The following is a 27,581-nucleotide window of genomic DNA, read 5'->3' on the forward strand; positions in this document are numbered from 1 at the left end:
TCAATCAAGGACTGTTAAAGTGTTACAGTAAGGTTACAGTAAAAGTGTTGTAAAAGTGTGTTCATTATTACGTTATTGTTATATAATTATAGTATGGCTATAAATAGATTAAAATTTATTAATCACACTCTTACTGTGAAATTAAGCATATACCATTTGTCTTGTTTAACACATTCATTTTGTCATCATTTGTTGTATCCAGCAAGTAAACCATAAGATTGAAGGGTGATTCTCACAAAACTGTATTTTCTACAAGCTTTTTTCAAGGTAAATTTTAGGTGTCTTTCCAAAAAAGGACAGTTGGAGGCTTCAAAAGTACACAAAATAACCAAATGATATAAGGATTCCATAATTCAAAATTTATGCACATCAAAGCACTTATTTAAAATAAATAAATAAATGATGTAATATTGGTTTTCGTTAAATTAGCACTGTTTTGGAATGATTTTTTTTTTAAATGAATTCAATACTGGAACATTGGAATGAAAATTTTCCTGGAGTTCAGTGGATTAAAATGATCTGATTGCGAAATCAGGTTAAATAGTTAGAATAGAAATTTCCACCTATCAGGGTTACAGATTCTTGCACCATTGTAGATGCTTATTCAGTGTGATTAAATTCCCAACTCCCAAGATCAACTGTGTGACATTACGTTAATGATGTAATTTCACGTTCTCCAGTAACTTATTTGCATTAAATCATTTTAATGCCTTATGGATTTTAAATTAAACGCATTTGTGTTAACACGTTAATGTCGACAGCCCTAAATTATTGTTAATAATTAGCTCTGAATATACACTGTTTGGGGTCAGTCAGATTTTGTTTTTGAAAGAAATATTTTTATTCAGCAAGGATGAATTAAATTGATCAAATGTGACATTAAATATTTTAATGATGTTACAAAAGATTTCTATTTCAAATTTCTATTTCAAATTTCAATAGTTGTACTTTTGAACATAAAAGACTTCTCAAATACATTAAAAAAATCTCACTTACCCCAAACTTTTGAATGGTAGTGTAACTCTGAACAGTAAGAAGTATAAACCCTAAGCCTGGCATTTTTTTTTTTTTTTAATTGCAACTTTACTTTATGGAACAATATGAGCATTGTTTGTTTTGTTTTTTTTGCATTGGTCTGCTGAAATATTGCTAACTGTAAATTCTCTGAGACGGCCTCTTTGAATGTCTTCATGAGAACTGGCTGTTATCTGCAGATCTTGAAACACTTGTCACAGGCCTGTAACTCACTGTTGTGACTTGAATTTATTGTATCGACATCCCCTTTGTGCAGGACTTCTGGGATTGTAACACATTGGAGCACATTGTACGTGTGTCTGTGTAAATCACTCAGAGGTTCTGCTCATTCTTCGACACTTCCTCCAGGGTCCTACAGAAGAATCTGTATAGAGTGAAATAGCGCTGCTGCTTTTGTTAGTGCTTTCATGTCTGGACCTGTACAGTCCCATTATTTCCCTCCCATATCCAAATATAGTTCAGCATTGACCCTCTGCCAAACCCTCTCAGCTTGTCCAGATACACACAGGTACAGCTCTCATAAACACAACTGTTGTTCTTTCATCAGCTTTCTCTTCTGTTGCAGTTGAACTGTAAAGTTTGCTGCTATTTCTTTGGAAATAAAAAGAGTTTGCATAACGATAATGTCACTCTGAGATCTTGCGTTTGTTTCAACTGAAGTTTTGTACCCAGTCATATGCATGGTAAGGTAAACAGCACTTGGCGTCAGGCGGTGTCACAGTTTACAATCCACAGCTGCATCAACTTTGTTTGTCATTTGACTGTTGCCGTGGAGATAACGTGGATTTTTTTGCATTTCATGTACAGTTGGCTGCTGTAGAACAGAGCCACCCTAATTTCCATCCTAACACTCTGAACATTGTCTAAATAAACTTTTAGCAGATATACACATTTAAAATTCTGGTAACATTTCAGTATAGGGAACACATATTCACTATTAACTCCAACTTTTTCCTCAATAAACTCCTAATTTATCGCTTATTAATAATTAGTAAGCTAGATGTTAAGTTTAGGTATTGGGTAGGATTAAGAATATAGAATGTGGTCATGCAGAATAAGGCATTAATATGTGCTTAATAAGTACTAATAAACAGCCAATATTCTAGTCAAATGCATGCTAATAAGCAACTAATTAAAAGACCCTAAAATACCCAAATCTTTTTTATTTATAATCTTTTTTCAAATTCTTTATTTTTTAGGAAAACAGATCAAAATATTAATGGCTCATGTTAAAGGTGCCCTCGAATGAAAAATTGAATTTATCTTGGCATAGTTAAATAACAAGAGTTCAGTACATGGAAATGACATACAGTGAGTCTCAAACTCCATTGTTTCCTCCTTCTTATATAAATCTCATTTGTTTAAAAGACCTCCGAAGAACAGGCGAATCTCAACCTAACACCGACTGTTACGTAACAGTCATTAACATTATAAAAGGCATTAGACAAGGGCAGCCAGTATTAACGTCTGGATGTGCACAACCAAATCATCAGACTAGGTAAGCAAGCAAGAACAATAGCGAAAAATGGCAGATGGAGCAATAATAACTTACATGATCCATGATAACATGATATTTTTAGTGATATTTGTAAACTGTCTTTCTAAATGTTTCGTTAGCATGTTGCTAATGTACTGTTAAATGTGGTTAAAGTTACCATCGGTTATTACTGTATTCACGGAGACAAGAGAGCCGTCGCTATTTTCATTTTTAAACACTTGCAGTCTGTATAATGCATAAACACAACTTCATTCTTTATAAATCTCTCCAACAGTGTAGCATTAGCCGTTAGCCACGGAGCACAGCCTCAAATTCATTCAGAATCAGAAGTAAACAATATAACAGTATACAATACTCACATAATCCGACGCATGCATGCCGCATGCATGATGAACACTTTGTAAAGATCCATTTATTAGCTGTGTAAACTTTAAGGCACTGATTAAGGCAAGCGCGAGCTCTGTGGGCGGAGAGCACGGGATTTAAAGGGGCCGCAGCATAAAATCGGCGCGTTTATAATGATGCCCCAAAATAGGCAGTTAAAAAAATTAATTAAAAAAAATCTATGGGGTATTTTGAGCTGCAACTTCACAGACACATTCAGGGGACACCTTAGACTTATATTACATCTTTTAAAAACATAATCTAGGGCACCTTCAATGAGATAATGCCACTAATATCACCTACTTCTGATTAGCACTAGTGTATCAAATCTTATTTCATAGCTGTGACACAACTAAAGCCGATTGACTATAGGGGCTTTCACACCGTTAAAGAAACTCAGTTATAGCGACTAACCATCAGGGCGGTCTCTCGAGAACTAATTGTTCCCCAAGGGCTATTTTCCTGGTTGCATTCACACTGTCAGGTAGGAACTATGAAGCGACTTAAGCTGCCAGACAGCAACGTCATTTAAAAGCCATTCAACAGCGTCAACAACTCCGTAGCATAAAGTTTGAAGTAGGAGCTAATTTAGTCCCCCCCCCAAAAGACCCCCAAACACCCAAACTCCAAAATCCAGGTATTTCCACCAATAGTTATAGGTAGTAAATTGGCCAATTCCAATACCAGTTTTGTTTCTTTTAGCAAATTTATTTGTTTATTTGCTCTATAACAGGCAAACTGACCTTAAACAAAAAATATATACCTGTAGCCATTTGAAATTAGAAGCAACCACTGCATTTTAATCATGATCCAAACAAAGATGCTACACACATGTTGCTTGGCCAGTTGTTTTTTGATTTGAATTAGATTAAAGCAAAAACAGAATGGGCTGACTTTAGATTTGTGAAATTATGCTACATAAGACACATCTGCACAAAACAAAAACAGCAGATGGACTGAATAAAAATGCAGATTCACTCTCTGACAGTAGGTGGCACTTATGCAGCGGTTTCTTTGACTACCACAGAACACAAAGCAGCACTGCGCTTGTAAACACTACTTTATTCTGAGGTAAAAGGGAAAAGAAAATGCCATTGACATTTTTCTAAAGACAGCCAGTTCCCTTCAGAGATGCATTCCATTATTGATATTTTTTCTTACTATATTTTGAGCATCGCGAACAGTGAGCATGCTCTGCTGGCGCATCTGAGTTCTCTTCTTTGCATCCGTCTCTGTCCTTTGTTAACGTCCAGTTTACTGACTTCAGAATATTTCCATACAAATGACATTTTGGGAAATTATTGCAGTGCAGTTTTTTTTGTTTTTTTTGTGCAAGTCCAGAATAGAGATCAGCCAAAATAAAACTTTTGCACCGGATGAACGTTTTCATAGTTCCTTTAACTAGATATGATGGTTCAGATTTATAGCCGGTCGAAAAATGAAGTGAGCACACGGTAGTTACATGTGTTAATGTATTCAAGCCATGCATTAGGTAGGCTAGACATTTATTTCGAAACATGATTAACCAAGGTTATAAAAACCCTCCAAACCCTCAAGTGATTTTACTGAACATAAGAACTACTCGTGTAAACCAGTAATAAGTAATAAGATCCTGGTTGATGAGTGATCTTCCAATGCTGTTTCAGCTCGCTCCTATTCTATGGTGCATTGTAAATCAAGAGCTATTGTCAATCTGATCGATTGATCCAATCCAAGCATGCTCCAGCTGTAAAACTGTGTCCGATTGGTCTCTACACATTGTCCCTACCCACTGTAACCACCCACCATACATTTATTGTAATAATAATGGGGGAAATAATTGTCATGAAAATAATGCAAAATTTAAATTTTTTTGTATAATACATATCACAAGTTTGACTTAACACTCAGGTATAACCCTGTAGTTTTTAGTAAAGTTAACACGTGATTTTATTTTCTTGCTGGTTGGTTTGGCAAATGTTCGCTTTAGACTCTTGATGTATCCCCAAATTATGAGTACCTATTTCCATTTACCAAACTTTATCTGCCATTTCTTTATCATTTTACACAATGTTCTCCTCACACACATCTCTGCCTCTTTAGCCAGCGTTTTTGTCAAGGTTTTGCGATTTATTTTGCTCTGCAGACACCATGTGTCCATAAATAGCTTTGCATGTGAATGCTACCATTTGTAGAACAGTTTGAGATGATTGAAACCGTGAAGCGTGAAGAACCACGAACTTTATTTGAAGTTGACAAAGGATGCCTTCAAATTAAGCATGGGCGTTCAAGCTCCTCTCATGTTTTTTTTCCTTTCCTCATTGTTTTTTCATCTCTTTGTTTTCCAGGTAATTTTGCTCATTAAACCACCATTCATGAGCGCGTCTGGCTTGATTTAACAGTCATGGATGACAAGGCCTCGGTGGGGAAAATTAGCGTGTCCTCCGACTCTGTGTCCACCCTCAACAGTGAGGACTTTGTCCTGGTGTCCCGCCTGGGGGATGAGACCCCTTCCACTAATAATGGTAGCGATGATGAAAAGACAGGACTGAAGGTAAGAGTAGACAGAAAATGGACAGGGATATCTTCTGCTTTGGGAGCTATTGATGTGTGATTCTTCAGTTAAGGGCACTTTTGATTATTTGCAATTTTAAAAACTTCTTCAAAATAAGTTTAATATTCATTTATCACATGTCTTAGAATAAAGAGATCTGATCATTGCCTTGATCAACCTTCAAGGGAATTTTAGTTTATTTTTTATTTATTTTTTTCCTGTTGTGTGTGATGTTTTTGGAAAAAAGTGAGATACACCTTGGATTTGCTAACACAACAGGATAGTTAGCAGTAAATTTACTTTAATTTAATTTAAAAAACAAAATAAAATAAAAACTAAATTTCCATTGAATTAAAATTCTCAAATACTAACTAAATATATTATTTGACACCTAATAAAGTTATTCTCAAATCCTGATGTAATTTGTTTTTAATTGATGACATTTCTGATCTTCAAACAAGTGTTACTCTGCCAGAAATCCCCTGTCATTTTTCATTTCCATCATAACCAAATATATTAAATTGTGATGAAAGCTAAACTATTAAATGTCATGGATGTATATTTACTGAGTAATCCACTATTTTCTAGAGGGGTCAAAATGACAATTTTCACCTGAGATTTGGAGCCAAATTACAGGGGGTCAAAATGACTTTAGAAAGATGGCAGCATCATTATTTTATTTTTACACAGAAATCGGTTTACTTTAGCAATCTTTGTGGCGTGTTATGGCAACGGTAACAGTTCAAAAATGGGAAAAATCACTTCTTGTGTTTTTTTTTTTTTTTGCCCCAAGTTTCATGCCTGCAGAGATATAGAGATCTTAAAGGATTAGTTCATTTTCAAATAAAATTTTCCTGATAATTTACTCACCCCCATGTTATCCAAGGTTTTTGATGAAAACATTCAACGATCGGTCATTTAAAAAAAAAAAAAAAAATACAACTGTATATGCTTTATATAAACAAATGATCACCTTACGAGTGCTTCCGCCAAAACAGCACTTTTGTATTCTTCAAAAAGCTTACGCTGTATGTCCTACACCTTCCCTATTCTACTTACGGAAAAAATGGAACTGGCACAGCGTTCGTTCCGTAAGTAGAATAGGGAAGGCATAGGACATACAGCGTCAGCTTTTTGAAGATACCAAAAGAAAAATTATATTAACACTTACTGAGTTACAGACATGTAAACTTCAGAAAAAATATATTTTGGCACTAAGAGATATGTTGCATGCAATTATTTTGATAAAGAGAATATTCATACTTCAGATATTCCTCTTTAAACACAATAAGTACAGCTGTTTGAAAATATACTCACATTTGGTTTTTGACCAATGGGTAAAAGGGTTTTTGAAAATGGGTAAAATTCAGACACATAGACTTTACTTGGGCGGGCCGCCCAGGTATAATGACGGCCGCCCAAGTATATTTGGAGACACATTTGCTTTTATTATTTTTATCCTGTTATACTTTTATATCCGCCCAAGATAATGAAACCATCCGCGATCGATTAACTAGTCATTTCGTACCTGCTCGTTATGTGTGCGTCAGAACTGTTTACTCCCGCTGACATTCCCACAGGCGCTGCATTTTGTGAAGTCACAAGGGGGCGCTGTTGCGCATTCTACAAGCTCGCGCTTCAGACTGCTTCAAAGTGATTCTCAATCAATGAAAAGCACAGATTTATGCCAAGCGACTGCTAATGAACTCGAGTTGATGAATTATTACAATGTCTCAATTATGACCTTTATATAAAATGTTTTATACGGTTGTAAAAATCTGAAGGATCAGCCTGCAATAGTACAGACATTTCAAAATAAGAGTCCCGGTGTATTTCGGGCTTGTTTATAATTAAATGTCACACGCTACGTTTTTTTTCTTTTTCTTTTGGGCATTATTGGTATTTTGGTTACACAATAAATTGTATTTAATTTGATTTCCATTTAATTCATAGTAAAAATGATTGTAGTCTCCCCCACAGGAAGAAAAGAGTAAGAACATTATTTGACACATACTATTCATTTTATAACTTTTACTAGTACTACTGTGTCCCATTCACTGAGAGAGACACTATATGACAGCAAGGAGAACATAGGAAAAGGAGAACCATTTAAATGCTGTGATTGTGCATAATTTACAATGCATAATAATGCATAATATTAATTAAATGTAATAGTATGCTATGTAATTCAAATTAATTTCAATAAATAAAAATACTGTTAAAAATCACACATTATTTGTTTGTCACATGTAGTAGACCATTTTTGTGCCGTGGGTAATGGGATGATTTTTCACCCAGCTACCACCGCAAGTATATTTCAAACCTGTGGGAAGCACTGTAAGATATCTTTAATACTTTTTGAGTTAGGCATGCAAACTTTGGAAAAATTATATTTATGGCACTCAGACAGGTATGTTCTATGCAATTGTGTTGATAGAAAAAAAATTAAATATATTACTAGTTTCAACATTATTTGTTGTTCAGATATTTCTCTTTAAAAGGAAAAAGTATCAGCTGTTTGCAAAGTGACCCACATTTGATTTTCTACCACTAAAAATGTGTACAATTGACCAATTCACTCATGGAGCCGCATTAAGACCTATATGTCTATGGGAATGAACCATATAGGGCCTTTTAAAATGAAGATACCAAAAGAAAAGTTTGATAAGAAATCTCAGTGTAAAAATAATGAATCTGCCTTCTTTCTGAAGTCATTTTGACCCCCAGTAATTTGGCTCCAAATCTCAGGAGAAAATTGTCATTTTGACCGCCCTCTACAAAATAGTCGATTACTCGGTAAATATACATTCATGACATGTAATAATTTGGCTTTCTTCTTCATTTATGTATTTCTTTCACCAGAAAAAAAAGGTGATGATAAAAATCAATTTTTAGTTCGGGACCTCTGGTTGAGTTGACATGGAATGACCCTTTTGGGGATTGTTCACGAAAATAGTAAATGAATTGATAGTTTCGTTTTTTTTTTTTTTTTTTTTTTTTAAGTTCTTTGGAAAATTGTAACATAGGGTTTGACAACACTTTATCAAACTAAAATCTTGATGGAGGGTGATCATTAAAAAGAGAAATTATACGAAATTTAACACTTTGACACAAAATGAGAAAATAGTAATTTAAACTGACAATAAAAAACACTTAACATATACGAATTTTTTAAAATCCTCTGAGGGGACAGAAAAGTTCCCCTGATTGAAGAATCACCCCAATAAGGTAATAAGCAAGTACAGTTTGCACCACCTGGCTAGGCTGTTCAGAGGTGCTAATGAGATTTTAAATGTTCACATCCATTCTGACAGTCACTGTCAAGAGGACAGGCAGACTGCATACTTTATCTTGTCACCCTCATTCCATGTTTTGTTTTTCTGTTTAGCCTGTGCCCTGACTTGTCCATTCCTCACATTACGCCACACCACATGAATGTTGCCGAGATTTATGTCCAGTTCGTATCACTTTTGATTTTTTCCAAACTCCGAATCCTTTGATTTGATGTGACGGCACTACAGTGTGTTCTTTAGCCACGTCCCACTTTCTACTCATGTGCTTTCAGCCATATGTACAAATGTTCAATTCTATAATTCCATAGTATCATGGTGGCCCACGATAGGATGATGCATCCATACCGGTCTCATTCATTCATGGACCAGAATTCATGGAGATTTCAACTACGCCACGCCAGCCTTCCCTCTTTTCAGATCTTGCGGTCAAAATGCTTGTATGTTTATTGTATCATCACTCTTTTGCTTTCAGCTTTAATGAATATGTTCATTTCAAGACTGCTCATTCATATTTTCATTTGATCATGGCTATGGACCAGCCAACTTTCAAATGCTTTTTTCCTATGATTCTTGTTTTCATTTGTCAGATTCGGTATTAAAGGAATAGTTCACCCAAAATGATCACATTTACTCACTGTCATGTTCCAAACCTGTTAACTTTATTTTAGTTTTTGCCAAGAAATAATAATAATAATAATATTATTTTTTGTGTTTGTGTGTATGTGTTCCTTGGTAGAAAGAAAAGTCATATTTGTTTGGAATAACATGAGGGTGAGTAAATAATAGCTGGTTAATAATTTGGCCAAAACACTTGCTGTTGCCACAAGAGGGCATCATCACATTTTATGTAGCAAGGTTCCTATTCTACTGTGGCAGGTAAAAGTGAAGATGCTTTTGCTGGTTGTCATATTCTTTTATAGTCTGTCGGTCATGATGTAGAGAACGTTCTATCTCAGTTAACCCATTCATCACCATTCTCTCACCTCTGTAGGCGTCTCGCATCTCTTAAACACTTTGTTTGTTACACAGGTGATTTCTGAGGAAGGGGTCAGCTTTAAGGTCAGTTTATATCTTTTCCTCTCTCACTTCCTCTGTGGTGATACTGTGTCTTTGTGCTTTGTTTCTGATTGGCTGATCAGTTTGATTGGCAGCTTCACTGGCCTGTACAGCAGCTGTGTTGGGGATATAAGCGGGCCTATGACATTGTGATTGTGCAGTGCTCAGTTGAAAGTTTATAGGCTTATGTTTTGTGTCTGGTGCTTTCACTGTTTACTTCATTCCAGGCCTCTTAGTCCAGTCACCATTTTAGTCCCAACAGTGTACAGTCCATGCTAGATACCTCTGGCTTGTATGCTAAATCTCTTTTGTTACACTTTTTGTATTTTAAAGAAAACTGAATGCATTTGGCAGAAATTTTTTCATGGAGGTCACCTGCTTAAACTTCTGTTCTCACTGAATTTCCTGGCATTGACACATGCAATTCTTACATGTTCAGGGATCTTTCTTTTTTTTGTCGCTGTTGTCTTGGCTGTAATGAACACAAATCAATGTAATGTAATGAACCTCTGTCTCTTCAGCTAATCACAATAACAATAATTATATATAAGTTACGATCTGCTGAATTACAAACTTCCTGAAGTGAAACCAAATAAAACTTGCACTGATCATATTGATTTTAAATCCAATGTCAAATATGAGCACAAATTTTTGTGTTTTTATATATATATATATATATATATATATATATATATATATATATATATATATATATATATATATATATATATATATATATATATATAATATAGGGCTGTCAATCAATTACACATTTTGATTGAATATGGCAAAGAATTAATTGCAATTAACCATGCATCAATGTTTGCTTTAGAAAAGCCCCTAAAGGACCCAATATACTTCAAGCAAAATTGAGGAATGAACAGATGTGACGTAATTTCAAACAAAATCAGGCCAAAACAAAGTTGTTGTTGTTTTGTTTTTTTGTTTTTTTTGTTTGTTTTTTTTCTCCTGGAGTCAGAAACGGCTTGCCAAAACTTTCTGGAAAAGTTTGCTCTGAGTGGTAAACGCCTTCAAACTACCACTGGTCCGTGATGTGTAGGAGGGTGTGGTTCTGAGTCTCCGCCTTCATTGATGTGGAAATCTTCTCCAGTTCATTTCTTCTGTTCAGTCCGTCGAGGTCAGATGCGACTAAAACATGAGCACACTGCTTTATAGAAGAAATCACACTTCTAATTAAAAGTGACACAGACACTGCATTTTCATGTTTAATACTTTAAAGCTGCTTGCTTTAAAGCAGTCTATTGTATAAAGTGCTAAATAAATAAGCGTGACATGACTTTAATGGAGGGCTGAACTGAAGAGCGAGTGAAAACATGTCCACATATGATCAGATGCTTTTTTAACTGTTGTTTTCTCACCGCTGTCATTTTTGTTGTGTTTTTGCTATTGAAATGAAAGCTGGGAGCACTTATTTACATATTCATCTAAATGTGGGTGGCATCAGGATGTTTGCTAACAATATATCGCTGCTCCGGTATTTCAAACTTCTTTTTACCCCTAAGTGAAGAACGAAAAAGAACTTTACTGTGAGTATATGTCTTAAAACTACACATTTAGACTGTCGACTTTGGTCCTTGATACTTGCTGTTTTTCAAACTAAGTAATTCACCTTTAAAAATGCATCTTAGAAACATCTCAGGTCAGATCAGATGCAGGGCTGCTCGATTATGGCAAAAATCATTATAAAGGTTATTTTGGTCAATATTGAAATCACGCTTATTTAATATGATTACTGGTGGGTGATTGTGATCAAAGTCTTGTTTCATGATATGAGTAATTTTAAATGTCACAATGAAATGAAAAATGAAAAAAAAAATGAAATTTCACAATTATTGATACTTCAGCAAAAACTGATACTAGGTTAATAAACATAAGTAAAAACTCCTCAAATCAGTAACAGAAGACAAATAAACAGCAATACAATGAGAACAAAGAAACTAATTACAAGCAAAACTGGCAGTGGTATTCAGATAGCTTAAAGCAGAACTAAGTAACTTTTTTACCTTCATAAATAGTTTTCTAAGTCCTTACGATGGTTAATTGACTTATAGTGGTGTGTTTGAGGCGTGCACTAACCCCCTCTGGCACGTCTACGCCAGAAAACAGCACTTGCAAGTTGAGATACGCCGACCCGACACAATCTCGCCTCATGTTCACGTTCACGCGAGAGTGACAAAATGCTTTACGCATTGTTCAAAAACAATGTATATATTATGACTTTATAAGACAATTTCGAAAATTACCCACCTCCATTGAGATTTCTTGTACTGTATTTGCAAAACTACTGCGCTGGTGAGCGTTGTAGTCGTTGTAGTCCAGAGCTGCGCTTGGAGTATTTACGACAGTGTGATTCACTGAAGGAACCTGTAGGGGGAGCTTCGCAAATCTTACTGAGTTCCGCTTTAATACAACAGAAATTGAATCAAGTAATCAAATGTAAAATTACACTGCAGTATACATTAAATATAGTCTAATCCTTAGTAAAACTACAGAAGTTATTCATTCAAGAGCAGTGAGTGATTTTATCTTTGTCTTTTGTTGTTTGATTAAAGCTGCAGTCCGCAACTTTTTTGTGTTAAAAATGTACAAAAATTATATAATGACAATATACAACATGAATCCATTTTCCAAACCGTGTTTTTGTCTTATCCTGAATCGTTATGGTACACTTATAATAAGTGTTTATATTCGGACTATTTTAGACCGGACTGGTAGGACTCGCCGCAGAGTATCACAGTAGCTCCGGCTAGAATGTTCCTCCGCAAGACGCGTGCAGTTCTGTTTATTAACCGCTAGAGGGCCAAAAAACGCGGACAGCAGCTTTAACAGTAATGACTGCAGTGGATTTATTAGGCTGCTGTCACTTTATACTGTTCCACACGCATTTTCTTTCTCAACTGTTTACATTCACTTAAGACATAACCAACCGTGTTTACGAGGATACTTACTAATACAGCATTTTGACATATTTGTGTTGGATATTTGACCGTTAAGGCGTGTATCTGAAGCCCACAGAATACTTATGCTCGTTCTGCACCATCTCTGAGCACGTGCACAGAAAGTGGCCTAAGGAACAGTATCTCTTTCACGGCTTAATGCGCTTTAATACCAAGCGCGTCCTGCAGTTTAGCAACAGGAGATTGCATTTTACAACACTCACTTATTCGGCTGATTTAGATGTTAAGTTTGGCTTGGGGAGGAATGAAAGCGCACTGTTGTGAAGGAAAGGAAGGTGAGCTGGACGGAATGCTGCACAATAATTGTTTTACGAAGATTATCTTGTTTTTATAATCGTTGGAAGCCAAAATCGAAATTGAAAAATCAATTACAATTAATTCCACAGACACTGATTGATCTTTATGGTCCGGTACTTTCCAATCCGTTCACCCTATTGAGCCTAAATGTGTCTCGGATGAATCGTGGAATGACTGTACTGATGGGTCTGTGTGTGTGTGTGTGTGTGTGTGTGTGTGCGTTTAGATTGTGGGGAACGGCAGTGAACAGGAGTTACAGCAGGAGCTGGAAGATGTGCTGATGGACCCTTCGGTAACTGAACTGGTGGGTGGACCGGACCAACTGGTTGGGGTTGACCATGGCTATCCCACTACAGCTGCGCCATCACGGTCCGGCTCAATGCCCCCTAAACTTGAGATAGTGCTGCCCATTCAGGGAGCTCAGGAGAGCGAACTCAACGAGAGATCTTACAGGGGTAAAAAAAACAAAAATCACCCTACTACTCACAGACCATCTGCAAACTAAGAGTTAAAGGAATACTTGAACATGACTAAGGGTGCTTTCACACCTGAGTGTTTGTTTGGGTGCGTTTCCTGGTGTGTTATCTCCCTTGGTTCGGTTCGTTTAGGCATATGTGAACACGGCCATCGCGCTCGGACCCGCACCAAAACAATCGCTCTGAGATCGCCTGAACGAGGTGGTCTCGACCCGATTGCAAACGAACTCTGGGGCGGTTCGCTTGTGGCGTGAAAGCAATCCGACCCAACGGACCAACGAACCAAAAGATATCATATTTCATAACGGAAAATGTGTTATATAAAATGCATCAGTGTTTGATTCTGTGAGTGAGCACATTAGTTACATCAGTAAAAAACCAAAGAGCACCTCTTCATCTTAAGATGTTGTGTAGTCGCCCTTCTCCATGCAAGAAAACCTTGATTCCTGCTCTAGCTGCATTATAACATTCATATATAGTGTTTGCATGTGTCTCGACAAATCTGTTAGACAGTGCTGGGAGATACAGAGAGATCGCGCTTAAATTAGTATGAATGTAGTACATAATTTAACAGCGGGAATGGTGGCTACATTCGTATAGTGTTTGCATGTGTCTCGACAGTAGGTACTAAACAAGCCACAATATTCTCAGCTCATTGTCAAACATTTTAATGAATGACGCAGAGGAAACTCTACACGGAAGACAGTTCTACACGGATGTGACTTGCAAAAACACATTTTGGTACGCTTTGAAATATTGCCTTGTGAAAGCAAACCGAACCAAGAAGAAAATGCAACATTGTAACAAATTAAGCCCCTGTTTCAGAACAATGCAATCGACCTACAGGTGTGAAAACACAATAAGAAATTAAATGGGGTACATTTTGATTTCATGTTGACTTTATAGGCCTGTTCACAACCAAGTCTGTTATCACTTGAGATACTAATTGGTTCAGATTACTTGATTTTTTTTTTAGAGGTGCTGTAAATGCAAACCAATAATTGGCTTTAAGTCTGTTTTAAATAACACTGTTAAAAAAAATCAAATAAAAATCCAGGAATATATTTCATAATTCATTTATTTTTATAAAACACTACTGACAAAATTATATGTCTGATGTGTACCTTTTAATGCATGGCAATCACATTTCAAAACCATTTTTTTGTGTTCAGAAATGTAAAAATAGCCAATATTAAAATGTCATGGATTTTCATACAAAGAAAAGTGTGTAGAGTCAGTGTGACACATATGCAGGCAGTGCCATCTGCTGGTCATTTATCAAGGTGCATATATATATATATATATACCTGTTTAATTGTAGTTATGACAAATACATTTGTAGGCATTATTTATTTTGGTGTACAAAAATATAATTTTAAGCATTTAAGCAGAAGCATCCCGATTAAAAGGTTTTAAGATAATGAGAAAGATAAATCAAAGTGTGTCCAAAACGTTGAGTTTAAAAGTTTAATTTTGAGTCTTCTAATGGAGTGTGTCTCTCTGCCAATCACTTCCTGTAGATGAGCCCTCTGACTTGAGTCCTGGTACCCCTGTCCCGGACGAGGACAGCGTGGTGTTCAGTAAACTGACGTATTTGGGCTGTGCGTCAGTGAACGCCCCGCGCAGTGAGGTGGAGGCCCTGCGTATGGTCAGCATACTCCGCAGCCAGTGCCAGATGCCTCTGGACGTCACCCTCTCCGTGCCCGGAGTCTCAGAGGGCACCGTCAGGTACGTTGGGAAGCTACGGACAAAAGCAACAAATTGTTGGTTCAAACACCACAAGAGATAATTAATCAAAGCATCTTGTTCTTGAATATCCAATCAGGCTGCTGGACCCTCAGACCAGCACTGAGATTGCCAACTACCCCATTTACAAGATCCTCTTTTGTGTTCGCGGCCATGACGGCACACCGGAGAGCGACTGCTTCGCCTTCACCGAGAGCCACTACAACTCAGAGATCTTCCGCATCCATGTCTTCCGCTGTGAGATCCAGGAGGCGGTGAGACAAACACAATTGCACTTTACACATGGATTTGTTAAGGAAGATTGTGGAATGATATTTGTGTGGAAATTATTGATTGAATCTTATGAATACTGTCAAGAAATGTCCAGGTCATATTTAACTCTGGGGGGTAAAAAAACAAAAAACAAAAAGAAATTTTATATATATATATATATATATATATATATATATATATATATATATATATATATATATATATACAGTACAGTCCAAAAGTTTGGAACCACTAAGATTTTTAATGTTTTTAAAAGAAGTTTCGTCTGCTCACCAAGGCTACATTTATTTAATTAAAAATACAGTAAAAAACAGTATATTGTGAAATATTATTACAATTTAAAATAACTGTTTTCTATTTGAATATATTTCACAAAGTAATTTATTCCTGTGATGTCAAAGCTGAATTTTCAGCATCATTACTCCAGTCTTCAGTGTCACATGATCCTTCAGAAATCATTCTAATATGCTGATCTGCTGCTCAAGAAACATTTAATGTGTACAATTGTACAAAATATTTGTGTACAATATTTTTTTTCAGGATTATTTGATTAATAGGAAGTTAAAAAGAACAGTGTTTATCTGAAATCTAATCTTTTGTAACATTATAAATGTCTTTACTGCCACTTTTGATTGATTTAATGCATCCTTGCTGAATAAAAGTATTCATTTCTTTAATTTCTTTTCAAAAAAATAAAAATAAAAATTCTTACTGACCCCAAACTTTTGAACGGTAGTGTATAATGCTACAGAAGCTTTGTATTTCAGATAAATGCTGTTCTTTTGAACTTTCTATTCATCAAGGAATCCTGAAAAAAAAGTACACAACTGTTTTCAACATTGAAAATAATCATAGATGTTTATTGAGCAGCAGATCAGCATATTAGAATGATTTCTGAAGGATCATGTGACACTGAAGACTGGAGTAACGATGCTGAAAATTCAGCTTTGCCATCACAGGAATAAATTACTTTGTCAAATATATTTAAATAGTACACAGTTATTTTAAATTGTAATAATATTTCACAATATTACTGTTTTTTACTGTATTTTTAATTAAATAAATGTAGCCTTGGTGAGCAGACGAAACTTCTTTTAAAAACATTAAAAATCTTAGTGGTTCCAAACTTTTGGACTGTACTGTGTATATATATATATATATATATATATATATATATATATATATATATATATATATATATATATATGAATAAATAATATTTTATAAAAATGATATCTAAAATATATTTGGTATAATAAAAATAAAGACTGTTTTAGGACCATTAAGAATTGTTTGCACTGTGACATTATTATTTTTTTTAATGATAATTAAGCAGATTTTCCAAGAAAAAAATGGAGTTTAATATTATGGTATTTTTAAAAAAAATTATAACAATGAGAATTCTGTGGAACAATGTATTTTAATTGTGAGAAAAATCACAACGATACAAATCTAATAAAAGGCATATGTTTTCTTTCTTTTTTTTTTTTTTTGATTTTGTGGTCAAATATGATCTGAACCTGTTCATGAGATATATGCTTGTGTCATGAATTTTTTTTCTTCTTTCTGATAGAATGATTGCAGTTTTCTGGTTTAGTCTGAAGGGGGGGCACTTGTTGTTAGTATTTGCTCTGTGATCAAACCTTTTGCTTCCATACTGTATGTCAAGCTCAGCTGTTAGGTTAAATTTAGCCTGAAATGCTCCCAAAATGATCCAGTTCCTCTTATACAGACACACTTAGAGCTCAGCTTGAGGGAGACCACAGCCGTGCAGACAAATCTGTTATTGTTATTTAAATTTAAATTCACACTCCTTTTCTTATTATGCATGATTCATCAGTGGGCATTCTTCTAAAGGGATATATATAATTTGGCTGCATTATGAGCCGCAGAATTCAGAAACCTTTGCGATTAGACTCACAGAGCAGTTGTCACTCCACATTTAAACATTTATATCTGTTAATTTATGTTTAATAATGATGGATACATGTACACACACATTTGATGGCTGTGTTGGAGGTGATGAATTAAAAGATGAAACTTCTCAGTTTTTTAGAGTACTACTGACTATTGGCAATCTATAGCATTGCAATTGAGATTTTTCACTCTGAAAACATTAAACTCAGTAGTCCAGTGGTTCTCCGCTAGTTTGGCCATAGGACCACAGTTTCCCATGGCCATGAAACCGTGACCTAAGTTTTTAGGAATTTGAACCAAACTAATTTATTTCTCAAAAATGGACACAAACACATGAGTACTGGCCTCACTTTACTTAACATGAACATAAATTGAAAGAATATCACTAACAGTGATGAATAAGATTATAAAGTATATCTTAGCGGTGTAGCGATACATTGTTGTATCGAGATATTGCGATGATATGATTCACGATATAGAATTAGTTTTATCCAAGGCTCAGCTTACTGTATTTATAAGGTATAATTCACCCAAAAATGTAAATTCTGTCATCATGTACTCACCATCATGTCATTTAAAACCTATACGATTTTCGTTCAGCTTTTTATGAAACCTGATAGATTTCTGTCCCTCCATTTAAAGTCCATTCCTCTAAAACCTAAAAAATGTCATAAAGGCATCGTAAAAATAATCAACCGAGTGGTATAAACCAAATCCAAGTCTTCTGAAGAGACACATGACTTTAAATGATGAACTGATTTACAACAACGTGCATACTGTAGTAACACAGACGTTCAAATGCTTGCATACTGCGCAAAAACAACATGAAAGTGAGTAAATGCAGAATTAAAATTTTTGGATGAACTAACCATATGCGCTGAAACGGCACTCCTCAAAATGAAACGTCATTTGAATCAGCATATTACATTTTGTTTTAGTTGTATGATTATTGAAAGCATTTTAGATGTGTTATAGTGCATTAATAGCGGGAGAGGCGGGGCATAGCGAGCACCGGGAGAGTCTCTGCGTGAGCGGCTTGTCTGTGTAAGAGATCCAACGAATGCCTTCATTGAAAGTGCGAGTACTGCGTGATGGAAAAAATGAAAGTCTATGGAGTTTCATTGACATTACTACATTAAATTACTATATATAATGTTGAATATAATGTATAGCAAAGTCCCTTTAAGACAAGTCATTTCACTCGGCGGCCATCTTTGAAACGCCTCTCGGGCATCCTGGGCATCATGCCCTATCTCTTTGAATGGGGAAACATCAAATTCTCCAAAACTGTTCGCCAACCTTACGATTAAATTTCATATTTGAAATCACCAATGAAATCTAACAACAACCGGCTCATACATTTAGTTTCTAAACGCTCGAATCATGGCAAAAAACTATTTTTCAGGCTGGATCAAGCTAATGCGCATGCGCAGACCTAAATGCGCGTCTCTTCGGAGGCGCGCGTCTGACTGTTTCTATAGAAACCGGCAATTCTAACGGCCGCTGAAGTGACGCGATGACTTTACCAGTCGGTGATTGGCTCTTATTTAGAAGGCGGGACTTATTCCGCCATATTGCGCGTTACACTTTCTCCCATTCAAAACTATATGAGTGATACGTCTTGTGTTATTCTATAGTCTTTGTGCATAGTAATGCAATGGGGGAGTATTTGTGGGCCTCGATAATACATATAAATTACAGTTACCATGGAAAACTGTACATTGTTGTTTCTTTTTGACAACACGCTTCTCGACTTAAAATGGTCTTGTGACCCACTTTTGGGTTGTAACACTGCACTAGTCAACTTCACTAAATGACTGGTTGACCATCTTGAGACTGTGGAGTAAAAGGTTAAAACAGCAAAAGGCTGTGTGTATTTCTATCTTTGTGTGCTAATGAGTGTGTTGATAACCTGAGAACAGAGCGACTGTGAGTCACTGTAATACAGCCTGTGTCACTGGAGACTGTTTTGACTCCAATCACTGAGATGTGTGTGTGTATGTTTGTAGGTCAGCCGAATACTCTACAGCTTTGCCACAGCTTTCCGCCGATCAGCCAATAAAGCACCACTCGCAGCCAAGGCTCCGCCCCTTACGCCAGACAGCGATGTCTTCACCTTCACTGTCAGTCTGGAGATCAAAGAGGATGATGGGAAGGGCACATTTAGGTGAATGACTTTGCTACTCTCCCTCCATTAAAGTTCATTTAGGTCTCCCGATTCCTCCCCGTACATATCTGAGTTTAACCCCGGAGGTCTCGTCTCTAACTGCATAATTGAATTAGGTGTTATTTTCTGGTATCCAGTCTTCGGAAGTCATCTGCCCTATTTTGATGAAGGAAACGATAAAAATAGAAAAATCTGCAGTTCCTCCACCTCTTCTTCTTCTCTTTCTCTGAAGTGTCGACACATGCTTCCTGTCATTTATCATCCCTTACATCTTCGCCTCATTCCTCCGCCCTACACAGAGTTCTATTAACACAAATTTGCAGCAGACCTGCACTGTAAAGCAGTGGAAAAAACTCGCTTCAAAGGAAACATATACTTTCTTGGCTTGTTAACATCTGTAAAGAAGCATTGTTCAGTGTAACAAGCACTGACACACATCTCCCTATGTGTGGAATATTCTAATTATAATATTGTTATTAATATTATTATATTAATTAAATTAATATTAATTATAATATTACAGTTAAGTTAACAATTGAACAGTTTGTATACCTTTTAGCGGCCTATATAGTGTGTTTACAATGGCTTTTTCAATGCTGCACAGACAAGACAAAAAGAAAGAAAAGTATTTAAGGAAAGGGCCCAAAATAACCTCTCTGTCTCCATCACCATGAGCTTGATGCTCCAGAGAGACTGTCCCTGTTATAAATGGACTGCAAGTCACTTTGGATAAAAACAACAGGAAAAAAATGACAGAATTACCTTGAAAGGACTGTTTGCTCCATTTGGATGCAAAAGATGCATGTTCATTTTTACAAAGACTTAGTTGTAGTTTTGGCTTTTGCTAAAACTATTCTGAATTTATTTGTACTACCATTTATATTCAGATTTTTAAAACTAAAACAAACATTTTTTTTTCAGTAAGGACGTTAAAAGTGCCAGTAAAGACATTTACATTACGAGAAAAAAAATGTTTCAAATAAATACTGTCTTTTTTGAACTTTCTATTCACAGAAAATGTAAAAATGTATCACGGTTTCCACAAAAATATTAAGCAGCACAACTGTTTTCAACATATTTCTAAATAGAGAATGATTTCTGAAGGATCATGTGACACTGAAGACTGGAGTAATGATGCTGAAAATTCGGCTTTGCATCAAAGGAATAAATTACATTTTAAAATATATTCATATAAATAGCACTTCTTTTATATTGTAATATTTTACAATATTACTGTTTTACTGTATTTTTGAACAACTTTTTACTTCACAAATCTCTGCATGAATCACTGATTCACTAATAAAATTTAATCTTCAATTTATGATCATTTCATTAAAAAAATAATTAGTACAGTAATGAGCATCTAATGAGAATCACCATTGAGAATAATGTGAATTCTCCACATGTATAATTTGGAGACACATTGCAGTGATGCGAATTTTGAGGGAAAATATGCTTAAGTGTTGTCAAAATAATAACAATCTTGTCATTTTGAATTAAAATCTGTTTTTTGTGAGATTCACCCAAGCCAGCGTTTGAAAACTCTCTTTGTGTCCATCAGTGCCGTATCAAAGGACAAGGACAGACAGAGCTTCAAACTGCGGCCAGGCATGGACAAAAAGATTGTGATCTATGTTCAGCAGACGTCCAACAAAGAGTTGGCCATCGAGAGGTACGTGCTTTGCACAGTGACACAGGCTCTCTCCACTGAGAGGACATCCTCATCCAGAAGAGCCCCATGTCTCCCATAACAACCAATAATTCATTTATTAATGATAAACATACACTGAATTATGTGCTTTCTGAGCTCAAGTGTTCCTTTCGGGCCATGAGAAAATGGAGGATGGTTTTTCTCCATGGTGACTGATGTTGTTTTGAACTGAAGCCAACCCTGCCTGAATGCACAGCTGTGCTTTTCTGTTTATATATATTTTCTCAGGCTCAACACCCCAAAATGGGTGTGCGAATGTGCAGCTTTACAGTTAATATGTGTAGTTCCTCTGTGGTTCTGTTCCAGTGAGGAATGTGTTTGTGTTTCAGGTGTTTTGGTCTGCTCTTGAGCCCCGGGAAGAACGTAAAGAACAGTGATATGCACCTGCTTGACCTGGTAGGTGGCGTAAGACAAACCTGGATCTCTAGTTTTGGATCAACTCCACTTATCCGTCCCTCTCCAGTACCCTTATCTTTCCTTGATCAATGAATTACTTTATAGTTTGGCCATGGGACGCACAGTTTCCCATGTTCATTAAGCCGCGCCCCATATTTTTAGGAATTTGAACCAAGCAAATTTATCTCTTGAAAATGGTTGACATACACACAAGTACCGTCCCACTTTATTTAAAGGTAGGATTAGGCAGTTTCGGAGAGAAGCAAGTAATAGCAAGCTAGCTGTGAAAACATAAGATCTTACCCTCCCTTCAGAGTGCTCTTCAAAGCCACGCCTCCCTCAAAACACATGAATGCACACAGCAGAGTCTGCAGGCATTTTTTTTGGTCCTGAGACTTCCACAGAAGATATATGTACATGTTTTAATATTTAGACCACTTCTATTCTTGATTGGTATCAGGATGTGAAGAGAGACTCAACCACTATAACAAAAAGTGTTTCTGAAAAAAAACCTACATTTAACAACACTGATGAATAAAGGTAAGGCTATTAAATAGCAGTCCCAAACAAGTTTTTATTAATACAATAAACTTAGTAAGTTTGGTATGAGCCACCATAGTCATCAAAAACATAGAAAGCAACACAAGTGAAAATAAAGTGGAATTTTGGGTTAAGGTTACGGAAACTACAGTTACAATGGTGAACACATGATACTAATATGAACTGTTAATAAAAAACATGGATACTGATCCTGATGAATAGAATGAACATCATACCTGCATGCAAATCCTTCCTAGCTAACACACGATGTACCAGTAGTGTAATTTATTGGTACTTTTTGGTAATTTCATGACTTACTAATTAAAGGGTTAGTTCACCCAAAAATGAAATTTATGTCATTAATTACTCACCTTCATGTCGTTCCAAACCCGTAAGACCTCCGTTCATCTTCGGATATTTTTTGATGAAATCCAAGGTTTCTTTTTAATCCCCCATAGAAAGCAAAGTAATTACCATCATTCAAGGTCCAGAAAAGTAGTAAAGACATTGTTAAAATAGTCAAGGTGACTGCAGTAGTTCCACCCTAATGTTATAAAGCGATGAGAATACTTTTTGTGCGCAAAAACAAAACAAAAATAATGACTTTATTCAACAATTTCTTCTCTACCCTGTCAGACTCGTACGCAGTTGACACAGTGCAGCCCTTCTGTGTTTACATCCGAACGTCGGCTCAGTATTGAAAATAACATTAGAATAATGACACATATAGCATGAAAAAAAAAAAAAAAAAACTCATCTGACAGGCACTCTTTACTTAAATGACATCTGACAGAAGGGTCAACAGCTTTCACGCATGTATTTCCAAATAAAAGTCTTGCATGAGCAAAAAAGTTTTTTGTTGTTGTCGTTTCTTTGACTACACACTCCACGACCCACTGAAAATGATCCTGTGATCCATTTTCAGGTCACGACCAACCGGTTGACCGGTTGAGAAACATTGCTTTATAGTATTCTAGATTTGAATCACAATGTAGATCAAATAACACACAGGGCACTAAAATAAACATTAACTAAATAACTGAAAATGTAGCAAATCATTTGAATGTACATAAATTATAACAAAAATAAGAAACAAAACTATTTGTATAATATATAATCACATGTGGACTTTTGGTAATGTCCTTTTATTGTTTTAAACTGTAAATGATGTGGTAATTCAGTTTTTTACTTGCAAAAACAGTATTTTTACAGTAAAATTACATAATGTTAATTAACACATCTGAATTTACATATTATTTCTAAAAATAGCAAAATTCAAATTTCGTTTAAAGAACCTGATTACGCCCTGGATCTTCAAACTTTTAAAACTTGCTTTGAATGAATTTTGTATTAATTTGACCAATTTTTTTTTTTAATAACTAATACACTTAAGGTTCTCTATTCTAAGAAAAGAAAATGAAAATAAATAAAAATAAAGTCTGCAGCCAAATTGTGTATCAGGTTACATAATCTGTCGACTTTTCCCTGCAAATTCTTCACTGACTGAATTCTGTCACGCAGAATTCTGAATTCGCAGTCACTGAAGACAAAAAAATAATAATATATATATATATATATATATATATATATATATATATATATATATATATATAATTTTTTTGTCTTCAGTGACTGCGTAATCTGGCATTAGAGTCAAGCAAGGATACACATGAGACAGTTAGCCAAACATTTGGGACAAACAGAAAACAGAATGCAAGGTGAAATGTGTCCTTTAACTACAACTAAACTTTTCAGTTCTGAAACTACTTTTGCTTGGCCCATGTGATGATTTTTTCAAGTGTTGTCTTGGAAGTGCTCCATTGCGTTAGTTCTGTAGACAATGCCAGCAATCAGCAGTTAGAATTTTGGCTGGGACTGCCCACAGTTGTTTAATTCATTATGAGCTGAACTACAGCTACAAATGAAGTTTCTTTGAATTCGTGATAATGTTTGACTTTATTTTTGTTTTATCCTCTCTTTCTCTTGGCTCTCCTCACCTGCCCTCCGCCCATTTGTTAGGAATCAATGGGCAAGAGTTCTGATGGGAAGTCTTACATCATCACAGGGAGCTGGAATCCCAACACTCCTCAGTTTCAGGCTGTGAATGAGGAGACGCCTAAAGGTACTGATCCATACACATGCTCAGTTTGCAGGAGATTAAGTTCCAAATCATTGTTTGAGGTCTTCTGATGCTGATATTTTTGGAATATTGTAATTTAAACTATAAGTGATCTAGAGAAGTTGCATTTAGCCATTGTGCCCCAAAAAGCCCCTGCTGAAACCGGTTTCAAACAATTTTAAATTACACACTTTTGTAATGCTGCCTGCCCACTCAGATTAGAGCACTGGAGTTAACCATAGTACAATAAAGCAATAAGCCCTGTGAAGCTGTGGTTTACAGTGAATGTTAAAACCCCCTTAGCTGTTCTAAATTCCCTGTAAACCACAGCTTAATGGGGTTTATTGCTTTTATAAAATGGTTAGAATATAAATATTAAAATAGATTATGAAAATATTTATTTTAATATGTATTTTATTCATAAAATAAACACACAGCAACAACAACAACAACAACAACAACAACAACAACAACAAAAAACAGGTTTATGATTCTAGAGTAATTTACCATGACTATAAAAGTGGCTCAACCAATCAGAATCAAGGGCTGGAACCATCCGCTTTATAATATTATTTATTATCCTTCTTTTCACACTTATGTTCTTATTTATATTAAACGTGTATACTAAAATGTTTTCACTTTAAATGTTAGTTTTTTCCTAAGGTTTGAAGTACTTTGAGCTGTATTTGATGCGTGTATAGAAATAAATTGTATATTCAATAATAATTATTATTATTTTATGAAATATACATCTTATTTGAATAGCACCTTAGAATTATTAACACATAATTGTTTTTATTAAATAAAAATGTGTTTATTTGTTTAGCACCTTAGAATTATTAACACATAATTCTTTTTATCATTAAATGAATAGCTCCTTTCATCCATTTAATACAGCTCATCATTAATAATGAAATTATAAAGTATTATTATTAATAAATAAATAAAAATACTTTTGTGTGGCACCTTTTGTACATTGATATGTCAAAAAACTAATTGTAAAATGTTGTTGTTAAAATAATAATACTAACAATACTACTACTACTAATAATAATAATAATATTTATTATTGTTGCTTTAATTAAATAATAATATATAATATAATAATAATTATTATTTTAGCAATTTGTTTTTTCTTGATATTTGAAGTACTTTGAGCCGCATTTAATGCATGAAAGGTGCTGTTCAAATAAAATGTATTTTTATTTAATAATGAACATTTTCATAAGTGTTATTATAATTATTTTGTAATTTAATTATTATTGTATTATTATAACAACAACAACAGCAATAATAAAAATAATAATAATGAATATTATTATTAGGATTATTAGAAAAACTTTATTGGAATTTAAGAAATTATTGTGAATGACATCATGCATAAACTCAACTAATATGAGTGCGCTTTGATGACCATGTGCTGTTCTTTTACTTGTATGACACAGATAAGTTCATGTACATGACGACTGCGGTGGACCTGGTGATCACAGAGGTGGAGGAGCCTGTGAGGTTCCTGCTGGAGACGCGGGTTCGAGTGTGCTCACCCAACGAGAGGCTCTTCTGGCCCTTCAGCAAACGCAGTTACACCGAGACCTTCTATCTCAAACTCAGACAGGTGAGGATGAGCACAGATCAGGGCTTTTTGCTGGAGAACCAAAATTTTGTGCCTCAAAACCTACTGAGCTAAATAAAATTAAGCTAACAAACTGCCAAAATGTCACATTTTTGATTGCAACAATTTGAGCCAGCCTTCACATTAGGAGGACTGGGTGCTCACAAGGTTTTGAGACAAAGCCGTAGTATGAACGAGCATGTGGAGACAGTCTTTAAAAGATTTGTGTGTTACTGTGTCTTCACTCTGCTGTCAGATGGAGAACAAGGAGAGGAAGAGTAACTCAGACACGCTGTATGAAGTGGTGAGTCTAGAGAGTGAGACAGAAAGAGAGAGGAGGAAGACCACAGCGAGCCCCGGCATCCTGCCGTCTCACGGCTCTATGGTGCCATCCCCTCCTGAGGATGATGAGGAGGAAGGTGAGCAGCCCTCGGCTGTCATTCAGAGTTGTTCTCATTCACATCATTATATACATGTGGGCAGTTGTGGCCTAATGGTTAGAGAGTCTGACTTGTAACCCAAAGGTCGTGGGTTTGAGTCTCAGTACCTACAACTGAGGTGTCCTTGAGCAAGGCTTCTAACCCCCAATCACTTCCCGGGCACCGCAGCAAAAAAAAAAAAAAAATGGCTGCCCACTGCTCCGGGTGTGTGTTCACGGTGTGTGTGTGTTGTTGGATGGGTGAAATGCAGAGCACAAATTCCAAGTATGGGACACCATACTTGGCTTCATGTCACATAACCTTTCACTTTCACATAAACTAATATATTTTAGCACATAAGGAGATTTTACTGAACCTTAGTAACATCTTTCTGGCTTTTTCTCTCCCACTATCCTCCCAGATAATGATGAGCCGTTATTGAGTGGCTCTGGAGACGTGTCTAAGGAATGTGGTGAAAAAATTCTGGAAACTTGGGGAGATTTACTGTCTAAATGGTAAGTGCTTCGAAAACAAATGGAAATGAAGGCTCAAGGTTTAAATGTGTGATTACAACAGACAAATGTAATGATATTATTAAATATATTACCTTATTGGTAACCCTTTACAATAATGTTTCATTTGTTAATATTATTTAACTACATTAGGTAACATGAACAATGTTTCTACAGCATTTGTTCATCTTAATGTTAATCTAAAAGTTTATTACATTTTTTAAGATCCAAAGTTGCATCTGTTAACATAAGTTAACGAATTGTTTACTAACATGAATATGAATATTTTTATTAACTAACATTAACAAAAATTAATAAATGCTAGACACATGATGGAACATGTATACTGCTGTTCAAAAGTTTGGGGGTCGGTAATTTTTATTTATTTAATTCTCTTTCGCTCACCAAGAATGCATTTATTTGATCAAGAATACATCAATAGATACAGAATAGAATACATACATAGAAACATAATATTGTGAAATATTATTACAATTGAAAGTAACTGTGTTCTATTTTAAACTATAATTTATTCCTGTGATCAAATCTGAATTTTCAGCATCATTACTCCAGTCTTCAGTGTCACATGATCCTTCAAAAATCATTCTAATATGATGAT

The 27,581-nt window shown here is 35.4% G+C and overlaps 1 protein-coding gene across 3 annotated transcripts in view; it reads left to right on the top strand.

Moving 5' to 3' along the window:
- The window catches only part of LOC125257606 (rab GTPase-activating protein 1), a 106,804-nt gene that overhangs the window by 16,099 nt on the left and 63,124 nt on the right, over positions 1-27,581 (top strand). Inside the window, exons 2-13 of one of the 3 annotated variants that reach the window (XM_048174100.1) lie at positions 5,245-5,450; positions 9,773-9,802; positions 13,301-13,529; positions 15,071-15,278; positions 15,376-15,550; positions 19,496-19,653; positions 21,215-21,325; positions 21,694-21,760; positions 24,320-24,422; positions 25,865-26,034; positions 26,288-26,450; positions 26,872-26,965. In XM_048174100.1, coding sequence (XP_048030057.1) covers positions 5,301-5,450; positions 9,773-9,802; positions 13,301-13,529; positions 15,071-15,278; positions 15,376-15,550; positions 19,496-19,653; positions 21,215-21,325; positions 21,694-21,760; positions 24,320-24,422; positions 25,865-26,034; positions 26,288-26,450; positions 26,872-26,965 — 1,658 coding nt within the window. In that variant the 5' untranslated portion in view covers positions 5,245-5,300. Of the gene's footprint in view, positions 1-5,244; positions 5,451-9,772; positions 9,803-10,783; positions 10,938-13,300; positions 13,530-15,070; positions 15,279-15,375; positions 15,551-19,495; positions 19,654-21,214; positions 21,326-21,693; positions 21,761-24,319; positions 24,423-25,864; positions 26,035-26,287; positions 26,451-26,871; positions 26,966-27,581 lie in introns of those variants that run through there. The other 2 variants (XM_048174109.1, XM_048174119.1) reach the window with 2 other exon arrangements.

The sequence above is a fragment of the Megalobrama amblycephala genome, linkage group LG2, assembly GCF_018812025.1.
Source record: "Megalobrama amblycephala isolate DHTTF-2021 linkage group LG2, ASM1881202v1, whole genome shotgun sequence".
Lineage (NCBI taxonomy): Eukaryota > Metazoa > Chordata > Actinopteri > Cypriniformes > Xenocyprididae > Megalobrama > Megalobrama amblycephala.